Below are 27,301 nucleotides of genomic sequence, written 5' to 3' on the forward strand. Positions count from 1 at the left end.
TACACTCTTATTCTCTTTCGCTTATTCCCGCGTTCTTAAAAAAGGTACAAAAGCCATTGCACTATTTTTCCCTTCAGATGACAAGATACACCTGTTATACTACAGCTCGGAGTGAGCGAGAAACACGAACGAAAAGGGGGAAAAAAAAACATGACGGACCGAGATGATGAAAGATGATGATGATGATGCAACCTTTTTATCATTCATTAGCATTGAATGGCATTGACTTGGCTTTCGTTCCTGATGAACACACTTGTTTTGTTGTTTCGCTCACTCTTATCACTCTGGTTTTTAAAAAATACAAAACTAATATATCGCTCCATGTCTATTCTTGTCTAATATAGAAACCACAAATCAAAAATGGCATCCGAACTTAGAAGAAAGCTCGTTATCGTCGGTGACGGTGCATGTGGCAAGGTAATATATATATAAAAGAAAGAGAAAGAGAGATAGATCCAGTAGCGGTACCGGAAGGGGTGGGGCGGGGGGGCAGGGTTTCCCTCTTGTCTGATACATGAACTAATGTGTTTACTTTGCAAAACATAGACTTGTCTTTTAATTGTATTCTCCAGGGGCACTTTCCCTGAGGTAAGTAAAAAACCATGCCCTTTTATTTTTTTCTTACATGATCATGCTACGCGCGAGCCTGGGGCAAGACGTATACACCTCTCTCTCTCGCCTTTCTTTTGGTCTTCCCTCCTTCTCTCTTTCTCTCTCTCTCTCTCTCTCTCTCCCTTCTCCCCCTCTCCTTCGTATTGTGCGAGATACTGTCTCGAGATATGCTGTTGCTTGCTTGCGCGCGCTCTTTTCTCTCTCTCTCTCTCTCTTGCTTTTTTTACCCTCCTATTGGGGGGGGGGTGTGTGGAGAGAGAGTGGGAGGGTTTTTGGGTTGTGCAGAAGGGAAAGAAAAGGGATCGGAGTTTGAGACGGTTGCATAGCACCACGCGCACGCGCACACACTACACCCACACTTTCTCTCTCTCTCATATTTGTCTCATTTGTGAGGCTACACACTGTGTGTACACACACTACTCTTATCGGCAACACACCACCCTCACACACACACACACACTCCCCTCTTACACGAGCTCAGCAACATTAGACAAGACAAGACATGGACAAGCTGTACCAGACAAAAAAAAACAATGTTACTGATTTCAATGTACTCCTCTGATACACATGTATTTTTAGCTCTACGTGCCCACTGTGTTTGAAAACTATGTGGCTGATGTGGAGGTTGACGGCAAAAAGGTTGAGCTGGCGCTTTGGGATACTGCAGGTATTTTTTATTTTTCCGTGACAACTTTTTTTTTTCTTGGGGGGGGGGGAATCCCTCGTGCATCGACCTATTTATCCACTCTCCGGTCTAACCCTTTTTCGTCCATAGGCCAGGAAGACTATGATCGTCTTCGCCCGCTGTCCTACCCGGACTCTCATGTGATCCTCATTTGCTTCGCCGTTGACTCGCCCGACTCGCTTGATAACGTACAAGAAAAGGTAAGTCCTCTAACTACTAGTACTACTACTAGTACTACTACTACTATGAAGCATCTCGGGTCGGCCACTGACAACACTCAACCCCCATTTTCGCTCATAGTGGATCTCTGAGGTCCTGCATTTCTGCCAAGGCTTGCCTATCCTCCTTGTTGCCTGTAAGAAGGATTTGCGAAACGATCCCCACACCATTGAAGAGTTGAGAAAGACCTCCCAACGGCCAGTAACTTACGAAGAGGTAATAAGAAGCACATACACCACGCCAGAGTAGGGAGAGCATGCTGTCTAACCCACTGGACTTGTTTAGGGTATGGCTGTTGCCCAGAAGGTCGGTGCCTATAAATACTTGGAGTGCTCTGCAAAGGATGGCGACGGTGTTCGTGAAGTATTCGAGAATGCTACCCGTGCTGCCTTAATGACTTCCAAGATCAGCAAAGTCGGCCGCAAGAGCAAGTGTGCCATCCTGTAGAATAAAAGCAATCCATAATTCACACACACACACACACACACACTCTCTCTCTCTCTTTCTTTCGACAAACAACACACTCACTCAAACTCTTACACATACGCACAAATTCCGTATTACGTTCCCGTTAACTCTTCTCTTTACCTCTTTTTTTCTTTCTCTCTATCTTTTCCCAATCTCGACATGAAGAAATAAATACGTCTGTAATCTTTTCTATTACACTGCACTGGGAGATGTCGGGAATGTGCAGACGATAGAGAGGCATGTATGCTAACAGAGTATTATGTAAGAAGAAAAAGAAGATAAATTTACAATGATGCGTGCTATGGATGTGTGTGTGTTTGTGTGTGTCTATATAGGAAAAAGTGGTGATTAACAACCACGACCGCCCACAAGCCTGCGCCAGACTGCCTTCCAATCCATCATGATGGGACTGCAAACAACAAGCACAACACCAAATGTAATCATGAGCGCCTCAAAGCCGGCATAGGTCATGATGAGTCCAGCACAGTTGGGGCCAAAGAACATGCCTGCTGAATAGGCCATGTTATACAATGCATAAACCTGCGCATATGCGGATCCGCCCTACAAAGACACACAAACATTTAATGCATATGCAGCGTGTTACACGAGAACCCTTTTTTTCGATATATAAATAAAGCCTCCCAAAAAAAGAAACTTACCAATTCATCGACTACTTCGCCCATCTCTGGCAATATGGGTGTCAGTGTGAGAGGGCTGGAAAAGCCAAACACCATTAATGCGGGAATGATCATGTACACCGTGGGATAATGTACGGCAACCAGTGGAGATGCCACGGCCATCACAAGCATACCCGTGGCTGAAATGACATAGCGGCCGATCTAGAAATCAGAACCTTTTAGGTCAATAACTGTTTGCTTTTGTCCAAGTTATATATCAGAGAAAACGCTTACTCGATCAGACAAGTGACCAATCAATGGTGCAAGGAACGCTGGAACAACCATAGCCACGAAAACCACTATTGCCATTGAGAGAGAGGAGAATCCGAATTAGCCAATCCAACGCTTGGACGCTATTCCCTCCCAAAGTTGTCTTTTTAAAACTTACATCCAACAGTCGATGCAGATGCATCATACGTTTTCTCCAAATGAATGGGTAAGGCTGGCTCGATACCGGAAAACACAGAAGAGCTTACAGTCGTGCACAGGACACAGCACAAGATGCGCCAATTCTTGCATAAGCTCCAGATCGTAATAGGTGCTTGTTCTCGTGCAGTGTGGGTCTTACATAGCGGTGTTTCCTCCGTGGGTGCCGGGATATAGGCGCCTTCATCGCTGACATTGCTGCGGATACTGGAAGCAGCAGTGGAAGCTTCCTCGTCGTCATCATCGTTGTTACTGGCATCATCGTCATCAGGTTGGGTATATTTTTGGGTAGGTTTCTTGGTATGTTTGTCGTGCGGCGGCTCTGCGATCCATACAATGGCAAAGAAATTCAGGAGAGCAAATGCGGCACAGCAAAGAAAGGGTGCAGAGTACCCTCCGTACTCGTACAAGAAGCCACCCATGGCTGGACCAATCGCAAATCCGCTAAAAAAGAAAAAGCATCATGAGTTCCCCATCTCTCAAAGTAGTCAATACATGCACTCGTTCCTTCAAAAAGGCACTTACACTGTGTGTGCTGTAAGCACTGTGCCCATGACTACCCCAAGACGTTTGGTTGGGAATACATCTGCCAGCAGTCCCAAGCCGATTGTCCTATGAAATGTGTCACTGTAAGTTCTTCTTTCTTGTTGGTAGCCAGATCGAGAGAAATCCTTTTTACCATGAAGCTCCTCCTGCAACACCTTGTGCGACACGTGCCACCACTAACAGAGGGTAAGTTTCGGCAGCAGCAAACGACAATGTTGACGCCATCAATCCAAGGCAACCTTAAAAACAAACAAGCGGGGTACAATAGGCGGGTTTTGTACAACCATTTCAGCATTAGAGTTATCTCTGTAGCAGCAGTAGAATGCACACACATCTTTACGTCTTGTTGATGACTTTTTTTTTTCTTTCAAACGCGTCTCGGGTCTTTTACCTGCCATCATCGGCAATCGACGATTCTGGTATTTGTCGGACAGAATTGCAAACACGGGTGTAGCCACTAAAAGGCCAAATGCTAATATATATATATATGAAACAGCAAACAGAATATGTCAATTGTTTTAATGCATGTACCACACAAGACGTATGTAAGAACAGAAAGGGAACCATGTAACATTCCCAGTTTAGTTTCTTTTTTCGCGCCCCCCCCCCCTGTTTCTCTAGTTCCTCCAAGCACCACTAACCGTAGCAGCCAAACAGGAATCCAACCATCGAGGAGTCGCCTTTCAGTTTCTTGATAATCAGAGTCGGTAGGACCGGAAGCACCGCGCCATATGTCAACATATCACTGCATAGTTTGAAAAATTATACCGAAAGAAGAGGCGGAGATAAGTGGATAGGAAGAAAAAGACAGCTGGTTTCTTGGATATCCATGATAGATGAACACATATAGAGGCTGAAAGAGCACTACAGGGTTGAGTGATCGAGGATGAGATAATACATACGTAAACAAGGTTAAGGCCACTACGGCGGCTACACCCAAATGCGATCGTCTCGCACGCGACCACCATGACCCTACTGGAACCGTAGTGTCGGCACTTGTTGGGCCTGTTGAAAGCATATGAGTGATAGAAAGAACAAGGCGAGAAAAAAAAAAAAAAAAGATAAAAAGCGAAAGGAGGAAGTAAAGAAAAAGGGGATGGCGATTTTTCTTTTCTTTTTTGCAAAGAAAAAAAAAATCGATGCGGAGATCAAACGACGACAAAGGCCCTTTTCCCGCTCTCTTATATACATGCACACAAGCAAAAGTCAATGTATGTGCTACTAACGATACATATATTTTTATCATGGGTGGTGACCGACCAGTGCTGTAATATGAGCGTAGAATGACGGGCCCAGGATCAAGATAGAGCCATGTGCTCACAATTTGCTGTTAATTTTTATCATGCCGGCAATTACTACTATCAAGTTGTAGTGCATATTGTATGTTGTGTGTGTGTGTGTGTGTGTGTGTGTGAAAACCCCCTTGCATGAGGGATTTCACTGTTTCCGCAGTTGAAAAAGTCAGTGGGTGGCTTCCAGTTAGTAGATGGATTCTTTCAAAGGTAATCTATCGCACTCCCACACAATGCTCGAATCTCTATTGGTTCACTTGGGGTACCTGGAAATTCTAATGCGCTGATATCGAAATTTGTCTAGCGAAATCAAGACACGACTATCTCTTATTCTTTTTCATCGCTGTTTAATTGGAAGAAATGCTTCCCGTTTTGTGTCAAGAGAAGTCAAGGAGAACAGACCATATCGGAACGATATAGTAGCACCTAGTACTAACAGAACATAATCGTTTCCATAGATATGAGTTATGCACGACAATAATAACAAGTCGTGACAGCAAATTAATATACAACGATCTGTCGATTTCACCTGACACAACAGATCAAAGTGAATAAATAAAGATGTTACTAATGCATCTTATACAGTCAGACGGAAAGTTGCGATTGACTTTCCCAGCTGTGTTAAATATGAAGCTTCGTGTGTCTTGTGGGCAGGCCACTAGCTCATTTGATAGCAAATATCATAGCGTGTAGTACTTACTACTTGTCAGTCCTGTGTGACTTTGAAACCACCCGTGGCGTATATGTATTCAAGATGTGTGGCGCTGAATATCTAGCTCTTGCACTCTACTGTAGAACAATTTTATCTTTGGCAAAAAGGTTCAGTTGATATGACAGCATAGTTAACCTTCAGGTGTGCTAAATACTCACACTATCCTTTTCAGTAACGCACTTGATATTGAAGACACCGGCGCTGTTGTTCGTAAAGGAAACCAGCGTCACTATGTACCTGCCGTAGCATCTTGTAGTAATATGTAGAAAATGAGCATAACGTATATTACTATGCCAGCCCTAAGAAATTCAAGTGTTATATATATGCTCTCATTGTGTATCCTGCTGCTCATACAGATGCAGTTGTTCTTTATTTCAGCTCTTTATTCAAATGTGGGATGATCGTTGCTGCCCGTTATCCACAAATGCTTATGTGATGTCCCAAATTTCAAACAGACCTGCCCGATCTTTCGGTTTCAAGCGGTTTAAAGCAGAGAGAGATGGTTCACTCGCCGATCAACGAATCAAAGCTGTTAGTCAAAGGTGATGCAAAAAGTCGCATTAAAGTTTGGGATCAATCCCCATTTTTCTTCTTGCTTTCTTTCAACTTTGCCATGTTCCGTAACTGTCGACAGTCTCTTCGACTGTTTCATACTTCCCGTATCGTCCGAGCTCAAAAGTCCTTGACCCCATTGACAAGTGATAAAATCACTAATATTAAACGCAGTGACAAGTTCAAGCAGGTACATCTTGGTTACCCCACACTGTTCGCTTTCTCTCCCTCTCTTCCCTCTCTTCCATACCAATAGTTATATAAGAGGAAAAGTACTATCACCACCAGTCGAACGCTGAGACATTCATTTTTTCTCCAAACTACTGCTACTGACAATACACGCGTGGCTGTCATTAGTTGGAACACAGCGACATTGACTACTTTCAAACCATCTTGACAACCAACAATGTCATTCACGATGGCGAAGCAAATCCCGAGATTTCAAGCTTGACACCCTATAATACCGACTTTTTTAACCTGCACCGTGGTTCTTCCAAGTAACGTATTATTGTTCCTTCCTCCTTCTTTCTCCTTAATTTTTTTAAAGAGAAAAACACACATACGCACAATTGCGCATACATACTCGAATTGGCCTACTCTCTTTAATCAAACGGTGGATTCGTTAGACTATGTCTATTCCCCACAGAAACGACCCAGATATCAAAAATTCTGAAATACTGTAACGAAAAGAAGCTCGCTGTGGTGCCTCAAGGCGGCAACACGGGTGTGAGTGGCGGTCAAAACCCAATGTTTGACGAAATTATTGTCAACACGTCGAAAATGAACAAGATTCGATCGTTTGACCCGATATCAGGTGTTGCTGTGGCAGACGCGGGTGTGGTATTGGAGAACCTGGACAATTACTTGGCACCGCTGGGATACACTGTGCCCTTGGATCTCGGTGCAAAAGGTTCGTGTCAAATTGGTGGCAATGTCAGTACCAACGCCGGTGGTTTGCGTTTGATGCGCTTTGGTAATCTTCATGGAAATGTGCTTGGCTTGGAAGTGGTAAGTCCTTTTTCTTTTTGTTTTTCTCATGGGACTCAAGTTTTGCACATCCTACGATTGGCAACGTTATTAGAGTTGGTAACGCGCGCGCGCGCGCGTGCGGAGATGAGGTTATGTTACAATGATAGGTGATAAAAGAAAAGGGGGGTTTAAACTTTTAACTGCGTGTATGATCTCCTACTTCTCATAGGTTCTACCTGATGGCACTATACTCGATAATCTATCCACGTTGCGAAAAGATAATACTGGCTATGATTTAAAGCAGCTGTTTATTGGAGCGGAAGGAACATTGGGTCTGGTTACTGGTGTTTCACTGTTGACGCCTAGAAAGCCAAAGGTAAAAGAAAAGTTGCGGGACACATGGGGTGATAGCTACAGAAATTTGTGTTTGTGTGTGTGTGTGTGTGTGGGATGCCAGCATTTTATTTACCCAAAAAGTGTAAGCGGTGCGGCTAACTTGGAAAAAACTTACTCTATAGGCTGTCAATATCGCCATGTTGGCATTGGATTCTTTTGACGCGGTACAAAAGGCTTTTGTTATGGCCAAAGAAGATTTATCTGAAATTTTGTCTGGTGAGTTGATTTTCCACATAAGCCATTTGATCAGAGACGTCCCCCCCCCCACGTTCCCCAAATGCTCAATTGCTCTAACTCTCGGGATATGCTTGTAGCATTTGAGTTCTGGGACCGTGAATCAATGGAATTGGTCAAAAGGGTTATGTTACAAGATAGCCCGTATCCGATTGAGGCAAAATCTTCATTCTATGCGCTTCTCGAGACCCAAGGTAGCCGTCAAGAGCATGATCAAGAGGTAAAATTAAACACAACAGGATGATCTGCATATCTGCATATACTTACTGCATCTTATTCATGTGGGCGCTTTTGCAGAAAATCGATGCTTATCTCACAAGACTGATGGAGACCGACGTTGCTCATGATGGTGTGATGGCACAGGATGCTAAGCAGGTAAAATTTGCAAAAAGTAACAAGGAAAGCGCAAGAGGATCGGTGTACAGTATAACTGAAAGCACTCCCATGTCTAATGATAGACCAATGCGCTTTGGCAATGGCGTGAACGTATCCCCGAAGCTATTGTCAAGTCTGGCACAGCAATGACATACGATGTTGCTATGGATGTGCAGCTGCTGTATAAGATGGTCGAGGATGTAAAACAGCATTATGGTGAAAGAGGTTTATTAGACACTACATATACCAATGTGATTGGTTTTGGTCACGTTGGCGACGGTGTAAGTTGTTGCGATAGAAGAAAAGGAAAGCGTGAGCTCGGGGGATACAGGATGAGCACAACAAGCAGGTATTGACCCATACTTTCTGCATATCATTACATCAGAATCTACACATTATGGCAAACATTCCAGATCATGATCGTAAAGCGCAAAAGGATATGGACTCCTATGTCTATGACTGGGCTAGTAAGTTGTAATTTGAAAAAGGAAAAGATTAAACGTAAAGTTGATAATGAACCAACCCCAAATATCCTCTCTCCCTCATTAGTCAAACATAACGGAAGGTAAAAATGCACTTTAATGTGGACAAAAAAGGGAACGAGAATTAATCAGACAGGTATATCTATCTACGACCAGTATCACCGCCGAACATGGAATTGGCGTTGCAAAGGTCAACTACATGACTCGTTGCAAGACAGAGGCCCAGATCCACTTGATGCAGACGCTCAAGAAAGCAATCGATCCGAACGGGATCATGAACCCTTACAAAGCTGTACCCGGAACACTCTAAAATATAGGCTATCTATGCCAGACATAGCATGTTTTATAGACTTTTACATCGGGTGCATGTTTATGAAGAATAAAAAGCCAAGTATGAGGGAGAAAATATTCGCTCCCTTACATGTGTATACAAAGTAGTTATGCGTAAAAGATGACAATAAAGACTTTTGATTGGTTGGTATAAAAGGTGCGAGCGGATACTCGGCGTAATACGTTTCTGACCAAATAAAAAACAGGCCTTAACCAAACGCTGACATAAGATTAAAAGAAGAAAAAACTCACAAAAGATACTGTCTGGCGTTTGAGGATCTGTGTTAAGGGATGTTTATAGTTTATGGGACTCTACTGTCGTGGTAATATATAACAAAGTTAAATAAATACGACGAACAAACATCTACTGTTGTGATCTGTGAGAGTATATGATTTATTACGCATGTAGTAAAAGAAGATCATGTGCCTTGTTGATCAATCAGTTGCAATGATACGCTACTATTTTATGCTCATACCATATCACTTTAGTTATAGGTTGCTAAGGCAAAGATAAAATAATGGATTTACAAGACGCATTGATGCCGTGCTGCTGCTGCAGTTTCACCGCCATTATCGCAACAGGATGGTCGGTTCATTTTTTAAGATAACCGCACTCTTTTTCATTGTTATATGCTGCTCGCATAATCTGTGTTGACATAATGCGCAGTAGACTATTTGCTAAGCATCCACAGTCTATAACACTCCCCATCGCAGCGTCATATGAACGATCAGCATTATCCGAGCTATTTTATTATGAATATATCAAACATCACAGAAAGATATAGCAAAAGCGTTGCATCTATTAAATAGAACTTCATATTTCAACTATCGTATTTTTATCTATGGCTTTGGACTCTCTATCTATACAAAGTATTGCACCATCACCAGCTAACTTGTCATACCAAATATGACCGCTTCGTTTTGGCGGCTCAGCAATTTGCCATGCAACAAACAAGTACACTACCAACAAGAACGCCGCCGCGCGACTATTCGTCGGCACTACAAATGTTCACACTACTAGTAACTAAGAGAAGATAACCAGGCAAGATACGACAGCTTCATGATTATTGTATCTTATTATATCGTTGTGTCATACGGCAATCGCTGTGATAGTTTATTAGAGAAAAAACCACTCCACCACAAGCAATAAAGAGTCCCTTCTAACAACACTCCCATCCCTTTATTATCCTTTGTTCTTCTCCTTTCTCACTGGCAACGGATCCACTGCCAAAAACCGACTCAACACACCATCACCAGTTAACTTTGTCGTAGTATATCTTTTGGTTATTCTTATCACTGATGATATGTCTTTTACTGCTGCGGTGGATAGTTACATGTTGACGTAACGTGCAGCCATCTACTTCTTTGTACCTTGCTGAGCAACATAACCATCATCAATTACCATCACCATCCTTACTATGATTATATCTGCAGCTTATCATAACTACCATCACATCTGCAGTATTGCTTATATATTTCTAGTACAGAAAATTGTATAAATACGTGGCATGTTTATTGAATAAAATATCAACCAGCTACTCGCTTATCTCCGTGGCTATTCCTTTGTGCATCGTCTCTACTTTCCGTGATGTTATTCAAAAAAACGACGACAACTTTTGAAAGAGAATAGAAAAAATAAAAAACGGAACTCAACTTGTCACGACAAGTTGATTTGAGAAATGCGTCGACCGAGAATCGAACTCGGGTCATCCGCGTGGCAGGCGGATATTATACCACTAAACCATCGACGCTTTGATGTTACTTACAAACGTGCACGTCTATACATTCACAAAACATAATGTTTAGGCATAGTAGAAGTAGTAGTAGTAGTATCCTACTATTATTTATCTAGCTATTTGAAATCTATCCGCTGTGCTATAGTTAGTAAATTTACTGTGGCCGATATAGTTATCTATGACTAGATTTAAATATGTACTCTAAGTTATATAAGTAATCTAATTAATCTTTATTTATTTCATTTTTTCCCTTTATATATATGTTATTATATTCTTAAATTGATACTTGTACTTTTCTGTTGTGTTATATTAATAGTACCTTGATTGTTTTCTTCTTTTGCATTAACTAGAACTATGTAATAGTTAAATTATATATTAAAAAAACTTTATATATATATATTTCTTTTTCTCATTTATTTATTCTTTTTAAACAAAAAACTTATATCTATATATGTCCTTTAATATATCTATACAGTTTAAATAAGCTACTATATATATAAAGTCAACATCACCTGAATCACAACTACACTAGAAGTGTTAATCTCTAACATTGTTTCATAAATATGAGGAATTGAGAATTCCTAAGAATTTTTATTTTTAGGAGAAAAGTACTATGAATCTTTGATTCTCAATAGATGTATCCTCAGAGTTGATTTTTACTGAAAATCTCTTATTTTTAGGAATTGATAACTCATCCTACAGAAGAATCATTTTATTTATATTATCTTTGTGGTGAACCACATTAATACACTGCTTAAGATATCAACAATAAGATATTCGGTTAAACATTATAGCACACACGTATGAACACTACAGCATTCCAGCTAAACACTATTAAATAAAATCTCTTACTCAGATGATTCACCTTACGTGAACAGGACAATGAACCTATCAACAGGTACCTCAGCCATTACATCAGCTAACGCCGGTTTCAAAGATGTGCGCGATTAACATAGCAACTTCAATAGAAGTTCTGATACGTCCTTGATCTATCCTCTATCACATAGTTTATCTATTAGTCGGATGAATTGATATCGCCGTCTTAATAGCTAGAATATAAAAGAGCTTTATCTTTTGTTGGAATGAAACATCATCTCAAAGATACTTAATCTTGTCCCTGATCATCTTTATTAAAGCTCTATCATCACAATTTTCTTCCTAAGAAATTTTATTTTTTAAATCTTTCTCACCTACTTTTTCATAAAACTTATCATAAATATAGTATTTCTTTTATAATTTCTATTTTTTACTTTTTAAATTTTTAAATTTTTCGATTGTTCTATTCATTTTATTCTTACTTTTTTGTTTATTTGTAGTTTTCAAACCTGATTTGGATGCTTCTTTCTGTTTTTCAGAAGCTTTTCTTTTGATATTTGATTTATTTCTCTTTTCTATATATTCAATATCATATTCTTCATATATATTTTTTTTATATAATTCCTTAATATTTATATTAGGGGGTTTCATGCTTGGGAATTTCTGCTTTTTAATAGCCAAAAAACCGCATTTCTTCTGCAAGAAATGCAAAAATTTCTAGTCAAGAAAAGCACTTTCTGAGCTGCTTTTTATGTAAGAAATGTGCTTGTGGCTTGCAAATTCTAGGTTGGGATGGAACTATCATTTTTACATGTGTCAGATGCGTCGAAATAAACTCTACTCCGATCTGCTCAATATCACAAACAAACACACCATAAACATGGCTCTTTCCGATATTCCTCCCGAACCGCCCGTGCGTGATACAGGCACCAACCAACAACCCTCCCTCTACACCTCCCCACCAACCGTTCTGACATAGGCTCGCATTGCCCAACCTGAACGAGTGTCACTCGTTCATGCTCAACGTCAACTGGGCACAAGCGAAGCGAAGAAAGTTTGCTATTTCTCTCGCATTTGGCAAGTTGGACGCTCGCCTGGCAGCGTTATGCTTGACATCAGCCCCGTTCCAGGATCCGTTGACGACGCAGTCGATATTTTGATGAAGATTTATCCCATCAATAACGGCATCCTTACACATCGTGAAGGACAACGCGTGGTCGCTGAAATCAATCTCCAAACTGAAAAAGAACGAACTCGTGCCATCGACAAGGGCATAGAGTTCACACCGACCATCACGATCTGTGCAACGCCTGCTCTTGAAAAAAATGCAAAGATTAAAAAGCTTCGTCTCACAAATCTCCCTTTGCTCAGTCAAGAAGATTTGGAACGCGGACTGCGCGAAACGTTTCGTCCATACGGCGACATCCTAGACGTTGGTATCAACCGTGACCCGCGAACAAAAGCATACATGGGAAACGGTTTCGCCGTTCTAGATATACAGCCACACCACAATCAACAGCTCCTTCCCCTTAACCACCATATCCCCTGGTGCGGTGACAAGGATGACTTAATCTACGCGCATTTCGACCAAATGCCCCTCCACTGTTCCCGCTGCCATGAGCCAGGACATATCGTTGAAGACTGTCCGCGCTTCCGCCGCAACCAGAAAGGATGTTTCAAGTGTGGCGGTAAGAATCACTACGCCGCAAACTGCCCCACAACGCACAACAGTGATGAATGGACGCCGGGCAACAACAAAACCAGCCGCCGCAAGACAGGTCACAAGCGTGACACAACCCCCTCCTAGGAGTTATCGAAATCCAAACATGCGCCCGGAAAAGGAAAGAAGGGGCAACTGACCAATCGGTTTGAGCCTCTGGAAGACCTGGGTGCCGACAATACCGCCACCGATGAGAAGAACAACAACAACAACAACAACAACAACAACAACAACGAAAACATCGCAGATAACTCCTCAGCACTGATGCTACAAGGGTATCTTGAACAAGCTCTCGACGAAATTGCCATGGAATTTGCGGACTATCAGAACGATAGACCAATGATCCTAGCTGACGAACAGGAACTCGCAACACAAGTTCATCCGGCCAAGGACTGGATCGATAACATGGAACTCTCGGATACGGTCAAGGAGATCTTGCAGGAAGCAGATTTACCAAGTGATCTGCAACAAGTACTGTATGTCCGCCTCTCACGGCAACGCGACATCAGTTTACACGAATATATCCAATGATTCCCCTTTCATTCCAGCAAAGATTGCATCAATAGCAATCGCAGCCATTCAAAAATATGTTTTCTAATTGTATATATCTCTTGTCTTCCCTTCCTTACAATTCCGAGGCCGCTGTGCTTTCCCTCTTCTTTTGAACGGCCCACAGTAATAAACTATTTCTGAGGTTTAAACACCTCCATACAAAAAAAAAACACACCATAAATGCAACCACCACAGTCTATAATGAGACTTCACCTGCAGGGAAAAAGACACTGATGTTACCTTTCATTTAAATGAGTTAAAGTTAACTTCGGTATCATTTGTCTATAAAAGGCCAGCTGAGATCACACCTCAAATGAAGTATGTGAAGTAATGGTCAACTGGCTTACCATTCATGAAAACTTCATAAGATGGTCAGGCGCAGGCGAGCAGTCAGCACCAGGCATAAAAAAGAAAGGAACAAAAACAGCCACATATACTGAGATGGCCGTGGCTATCAATGAGAAAACTGGCATTGGTTGGGACTGGTAGAAAACGAAAAGCCGTTTCGAAAGTTACAAGAGATGGTATATCAGTACCAAAAGAAAGTTGGAAGCTTCTGGCTTTGGCAAAGAGATCAGCCAAGAAGAACGTAAAAAGGGCATAAAAAATATTGTTGACAAACTCAATCATATGTGCCCCTACTTCTATGAGATGGATTCGATCTTTGGTCAAAGGGAGAATATCAACCTAAGCACGGTTCTGCATGCTGGCCTTCCGCCATCGATCTCTGCGCATGCAGCCACTCTTGTGCCAGCTACTGAGTTACCTGCAGTAGAAACTGCAGTAGCAGCAACACCAGTACCAACAACAGCGACTGAAGAATTGCCGACGAATCCTGTTGTCAACGAAAATATGCCTTACTCCTCGTTCTTCAAACAAGTAGATGTTGACAGCTAGACACAAGAAATCACTGTCGACAATTTCGAAGAGTCTATAGAACGATTCTTGGAGCAGGCTCCACCCAGTCCAGAGCCACAGAATGAGGAGGTGAACAGCATTGCTTCCAGCAGGGTAGAAAGCGGCTCTGACAATGACAATGACGACGACGATAATGTGCTACACGGCAGAAACTTTACTGCCGTTTACTCGGTCAATGAAGCCAAAGAATGCAAGTTAGAGTCGAAAAAGCTCAAGCTCGAGCATGAGAGACTGCAATTGGAGAAGGCGCGATTAGCAGAACAGAAACATGCGTCCCAGACACAACTAGCAGAGCAGAAACTTGCGTCCCAGGCACAAGTAGCAGAGCAGAAACGTGCATCCCAAGCACAAGAACAGCAGACTTACGCTAGTGACAGAACCAAGTTTTTCATTGAGCTGTTGAAACTTGGAAAGACTACTGACGAAGCCAAACAGATTATTGAAAATGTATACGAGTAGTCACTGGCATTTTATGTATAAACAAAAGTTTATTGTCTAGATGTAAAATCGACTACAATGTTTTTCAGGAGGTCTCTTTTCCCTTCTGCGTCTGAAAGCTGTGATGATGTGCTATGCTCATTGCTTCCATTATCGTTTTCAGTGTCCAGATCCCATTTATCATTGCGTCAGAAGAGATAGTTATAGAGAAGACATGTCGCAACGATTATATTGTTTAGCTTTTCGAATTCGTTCTTGGATCTCAGTTGCAATGGGACATTCTTCAAAAAGCGCCACCTTCCTTTCAAAATACCAATCATATTTTCATTAGCCACCCTACCTGATGCATGCTGGAAGTAGAACGTTTCGTAATCCTTGTGCAGTCGGGCTACTGGACTGCGATATGGGGTGATCAGATGCGTCGTAAGCCCATATCTAGAATCACCAATTAAATATTCGTTTCCTGAAAAATGCGCATCAGGAAACAGTCCTGGAAGAGATTGGCTGCTAAATACGCTTGCGTCGCTCATAGAACCAGGACATCCGCAACAGAGGATTGGATAAAGCGGTTATCATCACATATAATTTGAAGATTCATGGAGTAGCGTGATTTGCGGTTGAAGTAAACTTCGCCTTGTTCTTTGGGTCTTTGAGCAAAGTTGACATGAGTGCCATCGACAAAACCGACACACCAGGGGAAGCCGGTCTTGGATTCTATGCGCGCAGCAATCGACTTGCGTTCTTCTTCATCAGGCCAGGACAAAAAATCAGTCAACATCAATTTGTTAATGACTCCAATAACGCGATAGAAGCATTTGCTGACAAAGCCTGTAGACACATCCCATTCCATCCCAAGTTTCGTAGTGGAGTTTCCACTTCCGTCATATGCAAGTCTTTGCAGCATGATGCCTAGCTGCATTTGGACATCTATCTGAGCTACACACGACTCGCTGTTGAAATCTGGATGGCCCTCAATAAGCTCGAGGAGAGCTTTGAACGATCTTTTGTTCATCCACACCAACATTTTGAGTTGCTTATCAGGCTATTGCATAAAAAACTCACGTTTTTCTTGCAGTTTTGGAACGTGACCGCAAGGATTGAGGTATTGATGGCTGCTGATGCCAACGTAAATGCTAAGAAGCTCGTTGCAATCTTTTTCCTCTTAGAGCAACTCACTCGATTCGTCGTTGCAAAGCAACTGTCGCTGAATGCTTTGCTCAATGAGCTTATTGACTCCACGTGAAGTCCTTTGTTGCTGAGTGATTTTTGGCATTGGGAAATTGATAGTAAAAACATAGTGTGTGAAATAAAGTAACAGAAAATATGCAAATTCAAGTAACATTGACGCGAAACGCATAGCAGCTGATGTTGAAAGTTTATCCATGATTGTGACTTTGCTTTTTAAACTGAAGAAATGCACATTTCATTTTCTCATTTTTTCCCAAGTGTGAAACCCCCTATTATGATTTTTCAAATAATTTTGTAATTTTTTTCATATCAATAATAGTTTTATCATTATTAGATGAGATTTGATTTGTAGATGCTGACACCATTTATAATATATTCTTCTTGTATATAGAAATTATATTTAGTTTTTATTTTTTAAAAAGTATATATACTAAGACATTCATGTATAATTTAATTTAATGAAAATTAATTCGGCTATATCATTTCATCCTAGCTATCTATGCTATCTATACTAGTATAAGACTGGCATTCAACTTTGCCAGTGTGATTTGGTGAGATATGGGCTGGAGACACAGACCCCTGAGCAATTTCCATATTAGTAGAGTGAGAGGGGGCATGGCTGGGGTAAGGCCAGGCTGCTAACTGAGTTTGATTGAGTTAGAGGAGTTGGTGCTCAAACAGTGTCATTAGATATCTCTTGTTGCATTGGTGACTATGACTATGGGTGTTGTTGTTGCTGTTGTTGTTGAAGTGTATCTGGATCAAGTATAGAACACAGAGACATCAAATAATTCTATAACAAGGGTCCAATTAAGGTAATTATATATATATGATATATCTATGATGTTATTATTTTAAATATATTATCAATTTCATCAATATTTAATATTTTATATAAGAATATTTTAAATGATTCAAACTGTATATTACTTATATAAGTATAAAAGCTTTGTTTTATTTTTACATGTTTTAAATTTTTATCAAAAGTATTTAATAAATCCACACTTCTTTTTATTCTATTATATAGTTTATATTAAGTAAAATTATTATAATCTTTTATATCATAATCCATAAAATCTAACACTTCCTTTTCTGTTAATTCATTTATATTTTCAATTTCATCAAATATTAGTTTATCTTTTTCCATACTTAAATATATTGTTTTATAAAATTTATCTTTTTCATCAATTATATAAAATATATCTTCTAATTTATAATTTTTATAATAGTCATCAAAATATATATTATGAGTACAATTTTTATAATAATTAAAAATGTTATATTTTTTATTATAATATAATCTATCTGTAATATCCTTACTATTACATATATGAGTACATTTTTCACAATGTTTAGGCATATATTTATTATAGTATGAAATATCATTTCTAACTTTTGTTTTACATGACATTTCTTTACATATAGTTAAATTATCATCACAATATTTTCATCAATTTTTTTTATTTTATTTATATTATCATTGTATTTCTTTTTAATAATATTTATTTTAATTTTTCTAATTTTATATTCTAATTTTTTATATTTAATTAAAAGATGATCTTATTTATTCATATATTTATACTTTTTATTTTCGTTAAGAAATGTTTTATTATAGTAATTTAATGCAAACTTCATTTAATTTATATATTTTATATTATATTTATCCAATTCTTCTTTATAATCTATAATCCTTTCATTATTATCTTTATAATTCTCATCTATATTTTCATTTATATTTTCATTTATATTTTCATCAATAATTTCATTTATATCTATTTTATGTTTATTTTTAAAGATTTTTTTTTTTCTTTCAACAGGTGAAGTCTTTATATATTCTCTTTTTGTCATTTTTATTTTTTATTTATAATTAAATTCAATTTTTAAATAAAATATATATAAGATAAATAGCGGAGTTTCAAACGTCCCTAATTTCTATACTTAATCCGTGTATCTTCTAGTTAATTGGTGAGTACTTTGTATAGGCAAACATCTTTAGCCCAGTCAGTAATAGGGGTTGTAGCCAAGGGGCTAGTTGAGTCGTCCATTTAGGGGAAAGAGTGTTTTGTTATTGCATCGTCTGTAGTAACCAGCATTGACGAATTTCGCCAACCACAATTTTCGCCTGGAAAAATTGGCGAAAATTATGGGTAATTCCCTGCTACATTTTTTTTTGATTGAGTATTGTATGCCACCCCAATAAGCAGTTAAATAAATAAATTTGATCTTTAAAAGTAGAATGGTTTACTCCTTCGATAATAAAGAAAAGAAAAGATTACAAGATAAATATAATAAACAGTCAATGCGAGGTTCTTATTAGTCAGGTCTTCATTGAATCGTGCCAAAAGCATGCTGCAGATTGATGTTTATGACAAATCTACTGTGCAGCTGTTGCGCAGCTGCTAAGTAGTTTCTGTGCGACAGCGAAATAACTGTCCTCTTCCTTCTAAATTCAATAGTAGCTTATCTTTGAAATACAAATTTATCGACTGCGCTGCACTCATTACTTCATAGCTCGTCCAAAAGTTATGCTGCGGAATGATGACGACGACGAACTTGTCGCGCAGCTGCTAAGCAGTCGCCTTCTTCATTATACAACAGTTCATTTTCTTGAGGCAATAGTTTCGCAGCACACGACCTAAGAAAAAGTATAAATATGGCCAGTTCTCTGAGCTAGATACTTCATTAACATTTTATATCTACACTTTCTCGTCGATCTACATTATCCTCTCTCATGCAATCTGAAGAAAACTTATCAACAACTGCTGGTTCCAAGCGTTCTTATGTATTGGTGGAAAGGTCCAACCAAGGTTCCGGTGCTGGTCGCAGACGACATCCTGCCAAGCAGTTTTTTAAGCTCTACAATCGATACTTTGACAATAAAAAATGCAGGGATGGTGAGGCACAATGTCTTGCATGCATTCGAGTACTCGGTGACTATGTGCAAGGATTTAGGGATAAAAATGCTGCTTTACTTGAGCATCTCAAGGTAAAATAGAAAGATATGCATGAATTGTAGCTTAAACGTAGCCTCAAAATCTTGATAATAGAGCTAATACTTTTCTTTCAAAAAAAAAGGTTTGCATCAATCTGAATTCAGATGAAAGAATTATGATTCAGGCCTCAGGTGCTTTCACGTGGGTAGATAATGAAGATATACTTCTTGAAGATTCGGTTAGTCAAGTATCTGGTCTCAGTCAAACATAAAATACAAGACGTAAACTCGCACAAGCATCAATCTCGAAATATGGTGTCGTCGAAAACAGCTTATGGGCTCAGCGAGCACAGGACAAGGCATTGTGTGCTACTGTGTCGGCCAATCTTCCATTCCGTTGGATCGAAAACCCAGAGGTCATCGAATACTTGCTCCATTTGAATGATCGCGCTTTGGTAATAAGAAGATGCAATGTTATTATACTTTATATTTTTATGATGTAATAAGATGTAACTAACTAGTACGGCCTTCTTCTAGGCAAATGGAGCCATACCTAAAAGGCAAAACCTATCAACCAAAATTCTTTCACATGTTGCCGATTCTGCGAATGAACAACTCATTGCCGAGGTTTAAGATATATAAGGCGTAACTCTAACATGTGATGGATGGCGAAATGTCTCCAAGGAGTCGATACTTGGCATAGTCCTCAACACCTCAAGTGGGAGCAGCGTCATTTGGGACGCAAAAGACATCTCAGGAGAGCAAGCAAGGACGCTGGATGTTATTCAAAAATTGGAGACGTTACTTTTCGACAAGAGTAAGCGGATCAAGAGGCACAACATCACGGTCATCGCGGTTGTTACTGATTCAGCGAGTGCCTATGCTGCTGCCCGTTCACAGCTACGTCGCAAGCATCAACAGATTGTATGGTTGCCATGCTTTGCCCACCAGATGAAGCTCTGCATAGCCGATATGTTGAAGGCATTCCCGGACTTGAATTCTTGCATGCAGCAAGCTGTCAAACTCATCGAAACATTCAATCGTTCAACATATTTGACACGAAAACTCCGTGACCATCAAGATAGTACCCCAAATAAGTGCTGCGTTAGTCTTCGTCAACCTGCAACACGATGGAACAGTTACTTCGATGCTTTGAAAAACTTGCTTGATACGAAGGATTCATTGCAGGTAAAGCGATCAATATTATGGATTTTAAATATACGTGTACAATGGTTAGCACTCATACTTATTGTTTTGTCTTGACTTAGCTCGTCGTATGAATTCTGGATCTGATGCAGGTGCCAAAATACCAGACGAAGTTGCAAACAACATTCGCTCCATGGCCTTCTGGGAAGATATCGATGGAATCAAGGCAATGCTCGAACCATTTGCGTTGTGCCTAGATGTTCTCCAACGAGATAATGCTAAGCTATACTACATTGCCACTCAGTTCGCGAAGCTACTCCCCATGTTTACGACTGATAAGATCGACTTTGTGCGTAGAAGACTGCCTGACGATGCTGTCCAAGTATTTGTCAAGCGACTGGAAAAAAGATGGTATCAATGGGAGCAACCGCTACTGATTCTGGCCATGTATCTACATCCAACGTACTGTTTGGATTACATCAACCGCTATCCGGAACCTGTAGATCCAGAAGCATGCAACAGACGGGGCATCACGTCAAGAATCATTACCGAGTGGGCCCAAATGTACTATAATAAATGGACAGGAAACGAGGCCGAAACCATGCTTTTACAAGTCATGAAGTACGACGATAGGGATTGGCCGCTCGATGATGAAGGCTACATTGGATCCGGTCGCAACCCGGACAAGTTTTGGAAAATGGTGGCTGCCAACAACGAGTCGTGCAAAGAACTTGCTTTTGTGGCGCGACGCTTGCTGGCGATTGGTGTGAACTCGGCCTCGTGCGAGAGATTGTTCAGCGACATAGGGTACATCCACAGCACTAGGAGAAACCGGCTTCATTGGCAAAAAGTTCTTCACATTGCCCAAGTTCGTGCCACACTCAAGAAGAAGCATGCCAAGGATAAAGGCAAAGCACCAGCACTTCCCGCACTAGCAAGACTTGATAGCGTTGAAAGCCAAGGCGCCAAGGACGACGAACTTTACATGGAGGAAGAAGACCGGAACCTCCGGAGTGAAGAAGAGGCCGACATGACTCCATGACAGTGAAATGCTCTTATTAATGAGTGGTTCTTAGATCTTGACGGTGAAGTTGACGACGAAACAGCTGAAGCTCCTGACATACAAGTGCACCCAGCAGAAAACCAATCTTATAAATACAAATTGTCAACACTTTTCATCCCCTCCCTTCAACAGATTTAGATTCTCATATGTATTTCCAAATAAAGTAATTGATTTTTCGCCTGGCGAAAAATCAACACTGGTAGTAACTAGGGCATGTTTACTGTCCCATGCAGAAGTGCCATTTCGTGGGTCGGCCATATACTGTAGGTGTCGGTATCTGCAGAATGCGGTAGAGTAGGGGGAGGGACGTGTGTTGCAGCTCCTGAAGGAGGGGCATAGTTGATTGGCATAGAGACTGGACTTTGATGATTGATGCAGCAGACATCAATTTCGTTAACATGGCCAATGGCGTTGCACCTAGTACATGTCGTGGGCGATTGTCGTTGCTATTCGTTTAGGAGCTTGCATTTGTTGATGGTGTGGCCGTCGGATTTGCAATAGATGCAGAACAGTGGCATTCCCTTCGCTCTGACTAGGGCACAGGAGGGGAAGGGGAGGTTGAGGTACAGATATCGGCAGATTGTTGGTAGAGTCTCATAAAGGGGAGCAATCCTTTAACATAGATTAAACCTTTGTACCATTGACTTTGTAAAGGTTATAGTTTAAAGATAATGTTAAAAGTGGTATTTCTTTTTTAAGAATAATTATAGTTAAAATAAAAAAGAAAGATTAAACTTTTTGAATTTATAGCTTTTTAAAAATATCATTTTATTTTAATGTTATCTTTATTATGAAAAAAAATTATTTTATGATTTTAACTTTTTAAAGATTTAATGATAAAAAACGTGAAACATATAAATGTTTTATCTTTAGGTTGATAATTATTTTAATGATTAAAACTTTAAACAGCTAAGAATACCACCCCACCCGACCTCAACAGTCGAAAATTGGGTGTTGCAGTTGCCGAGCTTCAGGTCGTGATTAAAACTGCAAATTAACCGCAAGCCTTCAGGTTCTGAATAAACAAGGAATCATTACTCATATTTTTCAAGATCATAGTCTAATCCTAAATCAAAAAACATGCTACATCGCAACGACCAAACACTCATTGAAAAATATGAGAAAGCTACAGAAGCACTTATGCAAGAAGAAGGAGCGAGAAGTGACGAGGAAGCAAAGTGGATTGCAGAAGACGAGAACATCCAGTCAATCATTTGCGAACATGAAGAGGTGGCTGTTCAACTGAACGCGCTTTTGAACGAAATTGATCGTTTGAAGGCATTTCATTTGATGGACACCCCTTACTCTAGTGATATTTCTTCTGCGGCTGTTGCACTTACTACTGATGCCACCGACAGTAACAGAGAAGCTACGATGATGGGTGAAGTCCGCGCTTTGAACAAGGCTATGGAGAAGGAGTATCAGGAACGCCTTGCTCGTATTGTCGAGAGGTACAAGGCGCCTGTAGACGCTCTGAAGCACTTGTAACCATCATTCATTCGCAAAAATACTGGCGGGTTTTCTGGCTTCAACGTCTTTCAGAAACGCCCTTTTGATTCTGATGGTTAGTTTATTATCTTCTATCTCTGCTTCTATTCATACCACACTTGTAAACAGTCGTGACGTAGGTCGACTTCTTCTCTTTGCACGCGCACGTCAAGAATACGTCGTCGGTGGCCTTAAGTGACTGAGGTACTGGGACCTGGACACCATAGCCTTGGATATACGCCTCAGTGAGAAAAGGTAAGAGCTCGGCCCATTTCTTAGCACGTTCGTCGGTTCTCTTCCTTTTACGCATGACGAAAGGACTTTCAACGACATTGGCCCATTCATTTTCGTTGGTGTCAGATGGTATAATCTGAGCCCGCGAATTCGAAGCATTACGTCCGATCAAAGGGGTCGTGTGTGTAAGCTTTTTCGTCCCATACTTGTGGACTACTCCAAAAGTTCTTTTGCGTTTTTCACCGAGTTCAGGCATTTTTTTGTTTAATAAGAGGAGAGGGATAATAAACTACTGACGGCAACTGCCACAAATGGAAAGTGTGCACAGGTGTATAATGTAGACCCCGCACTTGCGGTTGCGGTTGCGGTTGTGGTTACTTGTCGAGCTGTTCCTCGATAATACCGCAAGTAAAAATCCGACTATTCAAGTCGGCAGCTGGGTATGACTAGGACCTTTGAAAAAAATATATAAAGCTTTAACAGATTCAAATCCCCCCGGAGTGGTAATGAGGATTTGACCCGGAATGGTAATGAGGACTCCCTCCTCTAAGGTTACAAGGTGGTTAGACCTTGCAACGCGACTCTTTGTGGTTCTTTCTCTGAGAACGGTTCTCGAAACTCTATAAAAAAACTTTCATTTTTGGAACTGGCAGTTTCGAAATGTTTATCCTATTATAGTTAAATCTTTTAACTTGATACTTTGATTAGTATATCGTTAAGGATTATCCTTCAAAGTGAGGCATCGACTAAGGCAGTGGCCTCACCCCTGAAAACATGGTGTTGGCGAGAGACATATGCTCTGATTTGAGCGACCTTGCCATAGGCCGTCAATGATAAGCGAAGTTCTTCAGTTAACTTATGAGGGTCACATATGGGAAGTTAATACAAGTCAATCTTAACGAGGTTAGTATTGGCTGCTACACGGGGTAGGCCTAAGATGCATTCACTTTTTACGATGACACCTGTTTCAAGTGCCTTTTTCTTTTGTTCTTCGGTTTTGAAAAGTACTTCCACGAGAAGTTGTTTTGAGAGCTGAGGCGAGTCGACAGTGCCGAGCTGTTCAACGAGGATGTTCTCGACTTCTGCACTGGAGCTGTTGCATGTTGAAGATGATGCTGTTGGGATTTTGGGAGCGAGCAATAGCAGACATGGCGGAGTCAGTGTTAAGGATTGAGTCGTAATGGGGATCGTTATATAAAACGGTATCGGTAATAGGGTTGATGATTCGGATAATGATTGATAATATAAATACTTGAGGAATCAATATGTGATCATCGATGTTGGGAGATGCTCATAACAATCAGTTGAATATGTTTATGTAAAGATAGTTAAATATAAGTTGAATATCAAAATGAATGCGTGCTAATATTAAATGTGTCAAGATAGTTGAATATTGATTTAGCACACACTGTTTTCTCTTCTAGTACCTGATATCAAGCTTTTCAGGCAAATATCAATGTCTTTTAACAGATTAACACCTTGATGTTATTTAATAATATATATAATCCCCCAAACTCACTATTGATTACAATTGTGCATGTAGGTGTTTATAAGAGCCTTACTATACATCGCATTATTTGAGCTAGGTGCCTTCTGCAGCAGGCCCATGAAAAGAGGGATTATGCATTGCATATTCTCGTTCTTTTTATTACACATTTATAGTAAACAGACAAAGCATGCTCTTGGTCTTGATGTTCATGGTTAGGGATCCCAATCTAATTGATGGGCTGGGTTGACCTGGTTCGAATTACAGATTGATAGGTTGGGTCCGTACTTTTGGAACCTGCAAGTCAACATGTCTGACCCTTGACCCGACCTGTTGACCTGTTGTAACCTAATAGTACAATGAAAACGGTCAATAGAGGGTGACGTAAGAGACGAGATCTGACAAAAGGCAAATAAGGAACAGGGAAAAGAAAACGATTGCAGAAAAAAGGAAGAAGGAAAAAGAAAAGAAAAAAAGGAAAAGGATTGGTGGCGCGTGGTGAAGTCGATTTTCAAACATTATACTTTCTTTTAATGCATGTGAACCTAAGCGATTCTGTGGTAAACTAAGATCCGGTACAGACAGATGTCTTGATAGAAGGTTTCTCTTTACCGCTCCGGGATCCAATAAGGGACACGGTTGCGCACATGCACCTAGCTGGATTGAAATGTGAATCCTTCATATAACTCAGTAAAGAAACCAAGTATGAAACAACCGTCTAAGAACACATCTCAAACCATCATAAAAGTTTTTTATTCGTTCTTACAGCAAAGCACCAGTAAGGTCCTTGCTGACAAAGAAGTTGATAAGCTTTCCACCTTCAGATCTGTTTCTCCGTTAAGACCGAGTTCTCAAACAATGTTTGAAAGTTAGATATAAAAGAAGATAGTTTCTATAGCTGATATTGTACTTCGTTCAATCTTTTGAATATAATCCATTCTCAAACGACTTATTTGTCTTTGTTTATTTCGATTTACCACATTTTTTCGTTTGAATTACGGAACCGCAATCATCACTATGGACACTACTACTTTCCAACCAAACACTGGGAACCATTCAGGTCCCATTATCCCCTATACAGAAGCTCAGTCTTCTGTCGCTATGGATGTTGTGTTTATTTCGATTTACCACATTTTTTCGTTTGAATTACGGAACCGCAATCATCACTATGGACACTACTACTTTCCAACCAAACACTGGGAACCATTCAGGTCCCATTATCCCCTATACAGAAGCTCAGTCTTCTGTCGCTATGGATGTTGACCAAGTTCAACACCACGAACAGCTTGAGGAAAACCCAAGCAGCAACCCTTGGACACCTGACCAACAGGACAGTGCTGACCTTATCAAGCCTGACTAGCTGGGTCCAGACGCTGACCCACAAGTAGTTCGTACCTACTTGGAACAGCAAGTTCATCTTAAAGAGTCATACCTGCAGAGCCTGGTTACTTGCCATGACCAACAAGTTTTTTTAGCCGCTAAAAGCGACTATGAAAACTGGAAAGAAAGGCTTAACACAATGAAAGCTCTTTCGGACAAGACGCTAGATGATGCCAAAGTAGCACATTTAGTTCCTAAGAACTTACCCGTGTTCAACCTCAGAGGACACACCAAGTTTGCTAAAGGGAAGTCTTATGACTCGCCTGAGCAGTTCTTGGATGACTTTGCGTATGTGTTGGAAGCACATTCGATCAACGTCGAAAAGCATTGGAAAAGGTTGATGCCTTTGACTTGTGATGCCACAAGACGTGCGTGGTTAGTCAAAACCATGCAACGGCATGACATGAATTGGACCAAGTTTCGAGAAGAGTTTTGTCGTGCGTTTTCTTCTCCGTACCAAGTTTACTACCAACGCTACAAGATGCGCACATTAACCCAAAACAGCAATGAGGCATTACGAGAATCCGCAAACCAGTACTTGGAACTCGCTTGCTCATCTGGAATACCTGACAACGAAGAGTTAGGATATGGTTTCCTATCTTCTTTGAATAAGAAGTACCGCCAGCGTGCGTGGAACGTTGCTGCAAACCATTTTGGCTTACAGTTTCCCAGCACATTGGACGCCGTTATACAAGCAGTCTTGACTCTTGCCGAGGGTGAACCTGCAACTGGTACTGACCAGGACTCCGAAGAAAGTGAGGATTACAACAAGAAGAGAAAGAAAAACAAAGCCAGCAACTTTGTTTCCAAAAAGTCCCGTTACATGGGTGAAACACGTGCTCCTATAACCAATCCTTGCAAATATTGCAAGAAAGTGCAATTCAAATTTGGTCACGAGTGCCCCGAAATGCGTGAGGCCAGAGCCACCAGAACAATGCGCGCTCGAATGAGTCGTATTGAAAAACAAACAAGATATCTTTCGATCAATGAAAATGAACTTGATTCCAAAGATAAAAAGGGTAAGCAGAAAAAACTGCAGCATACTAATTTACAGCAAGATAATAATCAATTGTCTATTATGGTACCCATTGTCTTGCAAAATAGACCAGTGATGGCACTCCTGATACTGGAGCAGACAAATCATCCATAGACAAAAGTTTAGTAAACAAAATAAACTTAGAAATTGTAGCACCTGAAAATGATGGTCATATTATTCTTGCTATAAAAGA

General features: G+C 40.4%; 8 protein-coding genes and 1 non-coding gene across 9 annotated transcripts; 6 read left to right on the forward strand and 3 right to left on the reverse strand.

Moving 5' to 3' along the window:
• Nucleotides 1-360: 360 nt before the first annotated feature.
• On the forward strand, nucleotides 361-1,963 carry BDB00DRAFT_885160 (GTP-binding protein rhoA; the record flags this gene model as incomplete). The annotated part of the gene is made up of 6 exons (XM_053128389.1): nucleotides 361-417; nucleotides 547-588; nucleotides 1,192-1,279; nucleotides 1,388-1,497; nucleotides 1,598-1,732; nucleotides 1,802-1,963. The coding sequence occupies 6 exons, from the start codon at nucleotides 361-363 to the stop codon at nucleotides 1,961-1,963; spliced, it is 594 nt and encodes a 197-aa protein (XP_052973760.1).
• Nucleotides 1,964-2,332: 369 nt separating this feature from the next.
• BDB00DRAFT_774311 (major facilitator superfamily domain-containing protein) lies at nucleotides 2,333-4,651 on the reverse strand (the record flags this gene model as incomplete). Its single annotated transcript, XM_053120148.1, has 10 exons — nucleotides 2,333-2,545; nucleotides 2,644-2,823; nucleotides 2,896-2,960; nucleotides 3,050-3,208; nucleotides 3,341-3,531; nucleotides 3,613-3,699; nucleotides 3,767-3,872; nucleotides 4,025-4,105; nucleotides 4,275-4,378; nucleotides 4,536-4,651. 10 exons carry the CDS (start codon nucleotides 4,649-4,651, stop codon nucleotides 2,333-2,335), a joined length of 1,302 nt encoding a protein of 433 aa, XP_052973761.1.
• A 1,534-nt stretch (nucleotides 4,652-6,185) lies between these two features.
• Nucleotides 6,186-9,099, forward strand: BDB00DRAFT_853609 (uncharacterized protein). The gene is made up of 11 exons (XM_053125640.1): nucleotides 6,186-6,379; nucleotides 6,547-6,686; nucleotides 6,816-7,197; nucleotides 7,388-7,534; nucleotides 7,677-7,770; nucleotides 7,869-8,008; nucleotides 8,086-8,163; nucleotides 8,247-8,444; nucleotides 8,549-8,630; nucleotides 8,713-8,728; nucleotides 8,802-9,099. The coding sequence occupies exons 1-11, from the start codon at nucleotides 6,251-6,253 to the stop codon at nucleotides 8,953-8,955; spliced, it is 1,560 nt and encodes a 519-aa protein (XP_052973762.1). The 5' UTR covers nucleotides 6,186-6,250; the 3' UTR covers nucleotides 8,956-9,099.
• Nucleotides 9,100-10,655: 1,556 nt separating this feature from the next.
• Nucleotides 10,656-10,726, reverse strand: BDB00DRAFT_t119. The gene has a single exon. It is a non-coding gene; the product is annotated as a tRNA-Gly (tRNA).
• Nucleotides 10,727-12,599: 1,873 nt separating this feature from the next.
• On the forward strand, nucleotides 12,600-13,241 carry BDB00DRAFT_732393 (uncharacterized protein; the record flags this gene model as incomplete). The annotated part of the gene is made up of 1 exon (XM_053118338.1): nucleotides 12,600-13,241. A coding segment is annotated over one exon (642 nt), but the record flags the coding sequence as incomplete, so codon positions are not given.
• A 1,099-nt stretch (nucleotides 13,242-14,340) lies between these two features.
• Nucleotides 14,341-15,544, forward strand: BDB00DRAFT_853614 (uncharacterized protein). The gene is given in 2 exon segments (XM_053125641.1): nucleotides 14,341-14,678; nucleotides 14,697-15,544. The coding sequence occupies 2 exon segments, from the start codon at nucleotides 14,430-14,432 to the stop codon at nucleotides 15,174-15,176; spliced, it is 729 nt and encodes a 242-aa protein (XP_052973764.1). The 5' UTR covers nucleotides 14,341-14,429; the 3' UTR covers nucleotides 15,177-15,544.
• Nucleotides 15,545-22,513: 6,969 nt separating this feature from the next.
• On the forward strand, nucleotides 22,514-23,048 carry BDB00DRAFT_891940 (uncharacterized protein). Its single transcript, XM_053128481.1, has one exon. The coding sequence runs from the start codon at nucleotides 22,565-22,567 to the stop codon at nucleotides 22,970-22,972; it is 408 nt and encodes a 135-aa protein (XP_052973765.1). The 5' UTR covers nucleotides 22,514-22,564; the 3' UTR covers nucleotides 22,973-23,048.
• Nucleotides 23,049-23,057: 9 nt separating this feature from the next.
• Nucleotides 23,058-23,462, reverse strand: BDB00DRAFT_878467 (uncharacterized protein; the record flags this gene model as incomplete). The annotated part of the gene is made up of 1 exon (XM_053127731.1): nucleotides 23,058-23,462. The coding sequence occupies one exon, from the start codon at nucleotides 23,460-23,462 to the stop codon at nucleotides 23,058-23,060; it is 405 nt and encodes a 134-aa protein (XP_052973766.1).
• Nucleotides 23,463-25,803: 2,341 nt separating this feature from the next.
• On the forward strand, nucleotides 25,804-26,838 carry BDB00DRAFT_853619 (uncharacterized protein; the record flags this gene model as incomplete). The annotated part of the gene is made up of 3 exons (XM_053125642.1): nucleotides 25,804-26,026; nucleotides 26,063-26,532; nucleotides 26,639-26,838. Coding segments are annotated over exons 1-2 (636 nt in total), but the record flags the coding sequence as incomplete, so codon positions are not given.
• Nucleotides 26,839-27,301: the final 463 nt, after the last annotated feature.

The sequence above is a fragment of the Zychaea mexicana genome, assembly GCF_025766255.1.
Source record: "Zychaea mexicana strain RSA 1403 chromosome Unknown BDB00scaffold_137, whole genome shotgun sequence".
NCBI lineage: Eukaryota > Fungi > Mucoromycota > Mucoromycetes > Mucorales > Lichtheimiaceae > Zychaea > Zychaea mexicana.

Bases quoted from the DNA above. Each gene is read 5' to 3' on its own strand.
- BDB00DRAFT_853609 (XM_053125640.1), top strand. From the start codon at position 6,251: ATGTTCCGTAACTGTCGACAGTCTCTTCGACTGTTTCATACTTCCCGT. The intron at 7,771-7,868 runs GTGAGTTGATTT...ATATGCTTGTAG, and splicing joins TTTATCTGAAATTTTGTCTG to CATTTGAGTTCTGGGACCGT. The intron at 8,164-8,246 runs GTAAAATTTGCA...GTCTAATGATAG, and splicing joins TGGCACAGGATGCTAAGCAG to ACCAATGCGCTTTGGCAATG.
- BDB00DRAFT_853614 (XM_053125641.1), top strand. From the start codon at position 14,430: ATGTGCCCCTACTTCTATGAGATGGATTCGATCTTTGGTCAAAGGGAG.
- BDB00DRAFT_891940 (XM_053128481.1), top strand. From the start codon at position 22,565: ATGCTACATCGCAACGACCAAACACTCATTGAAAAATATGAGAAAGCT.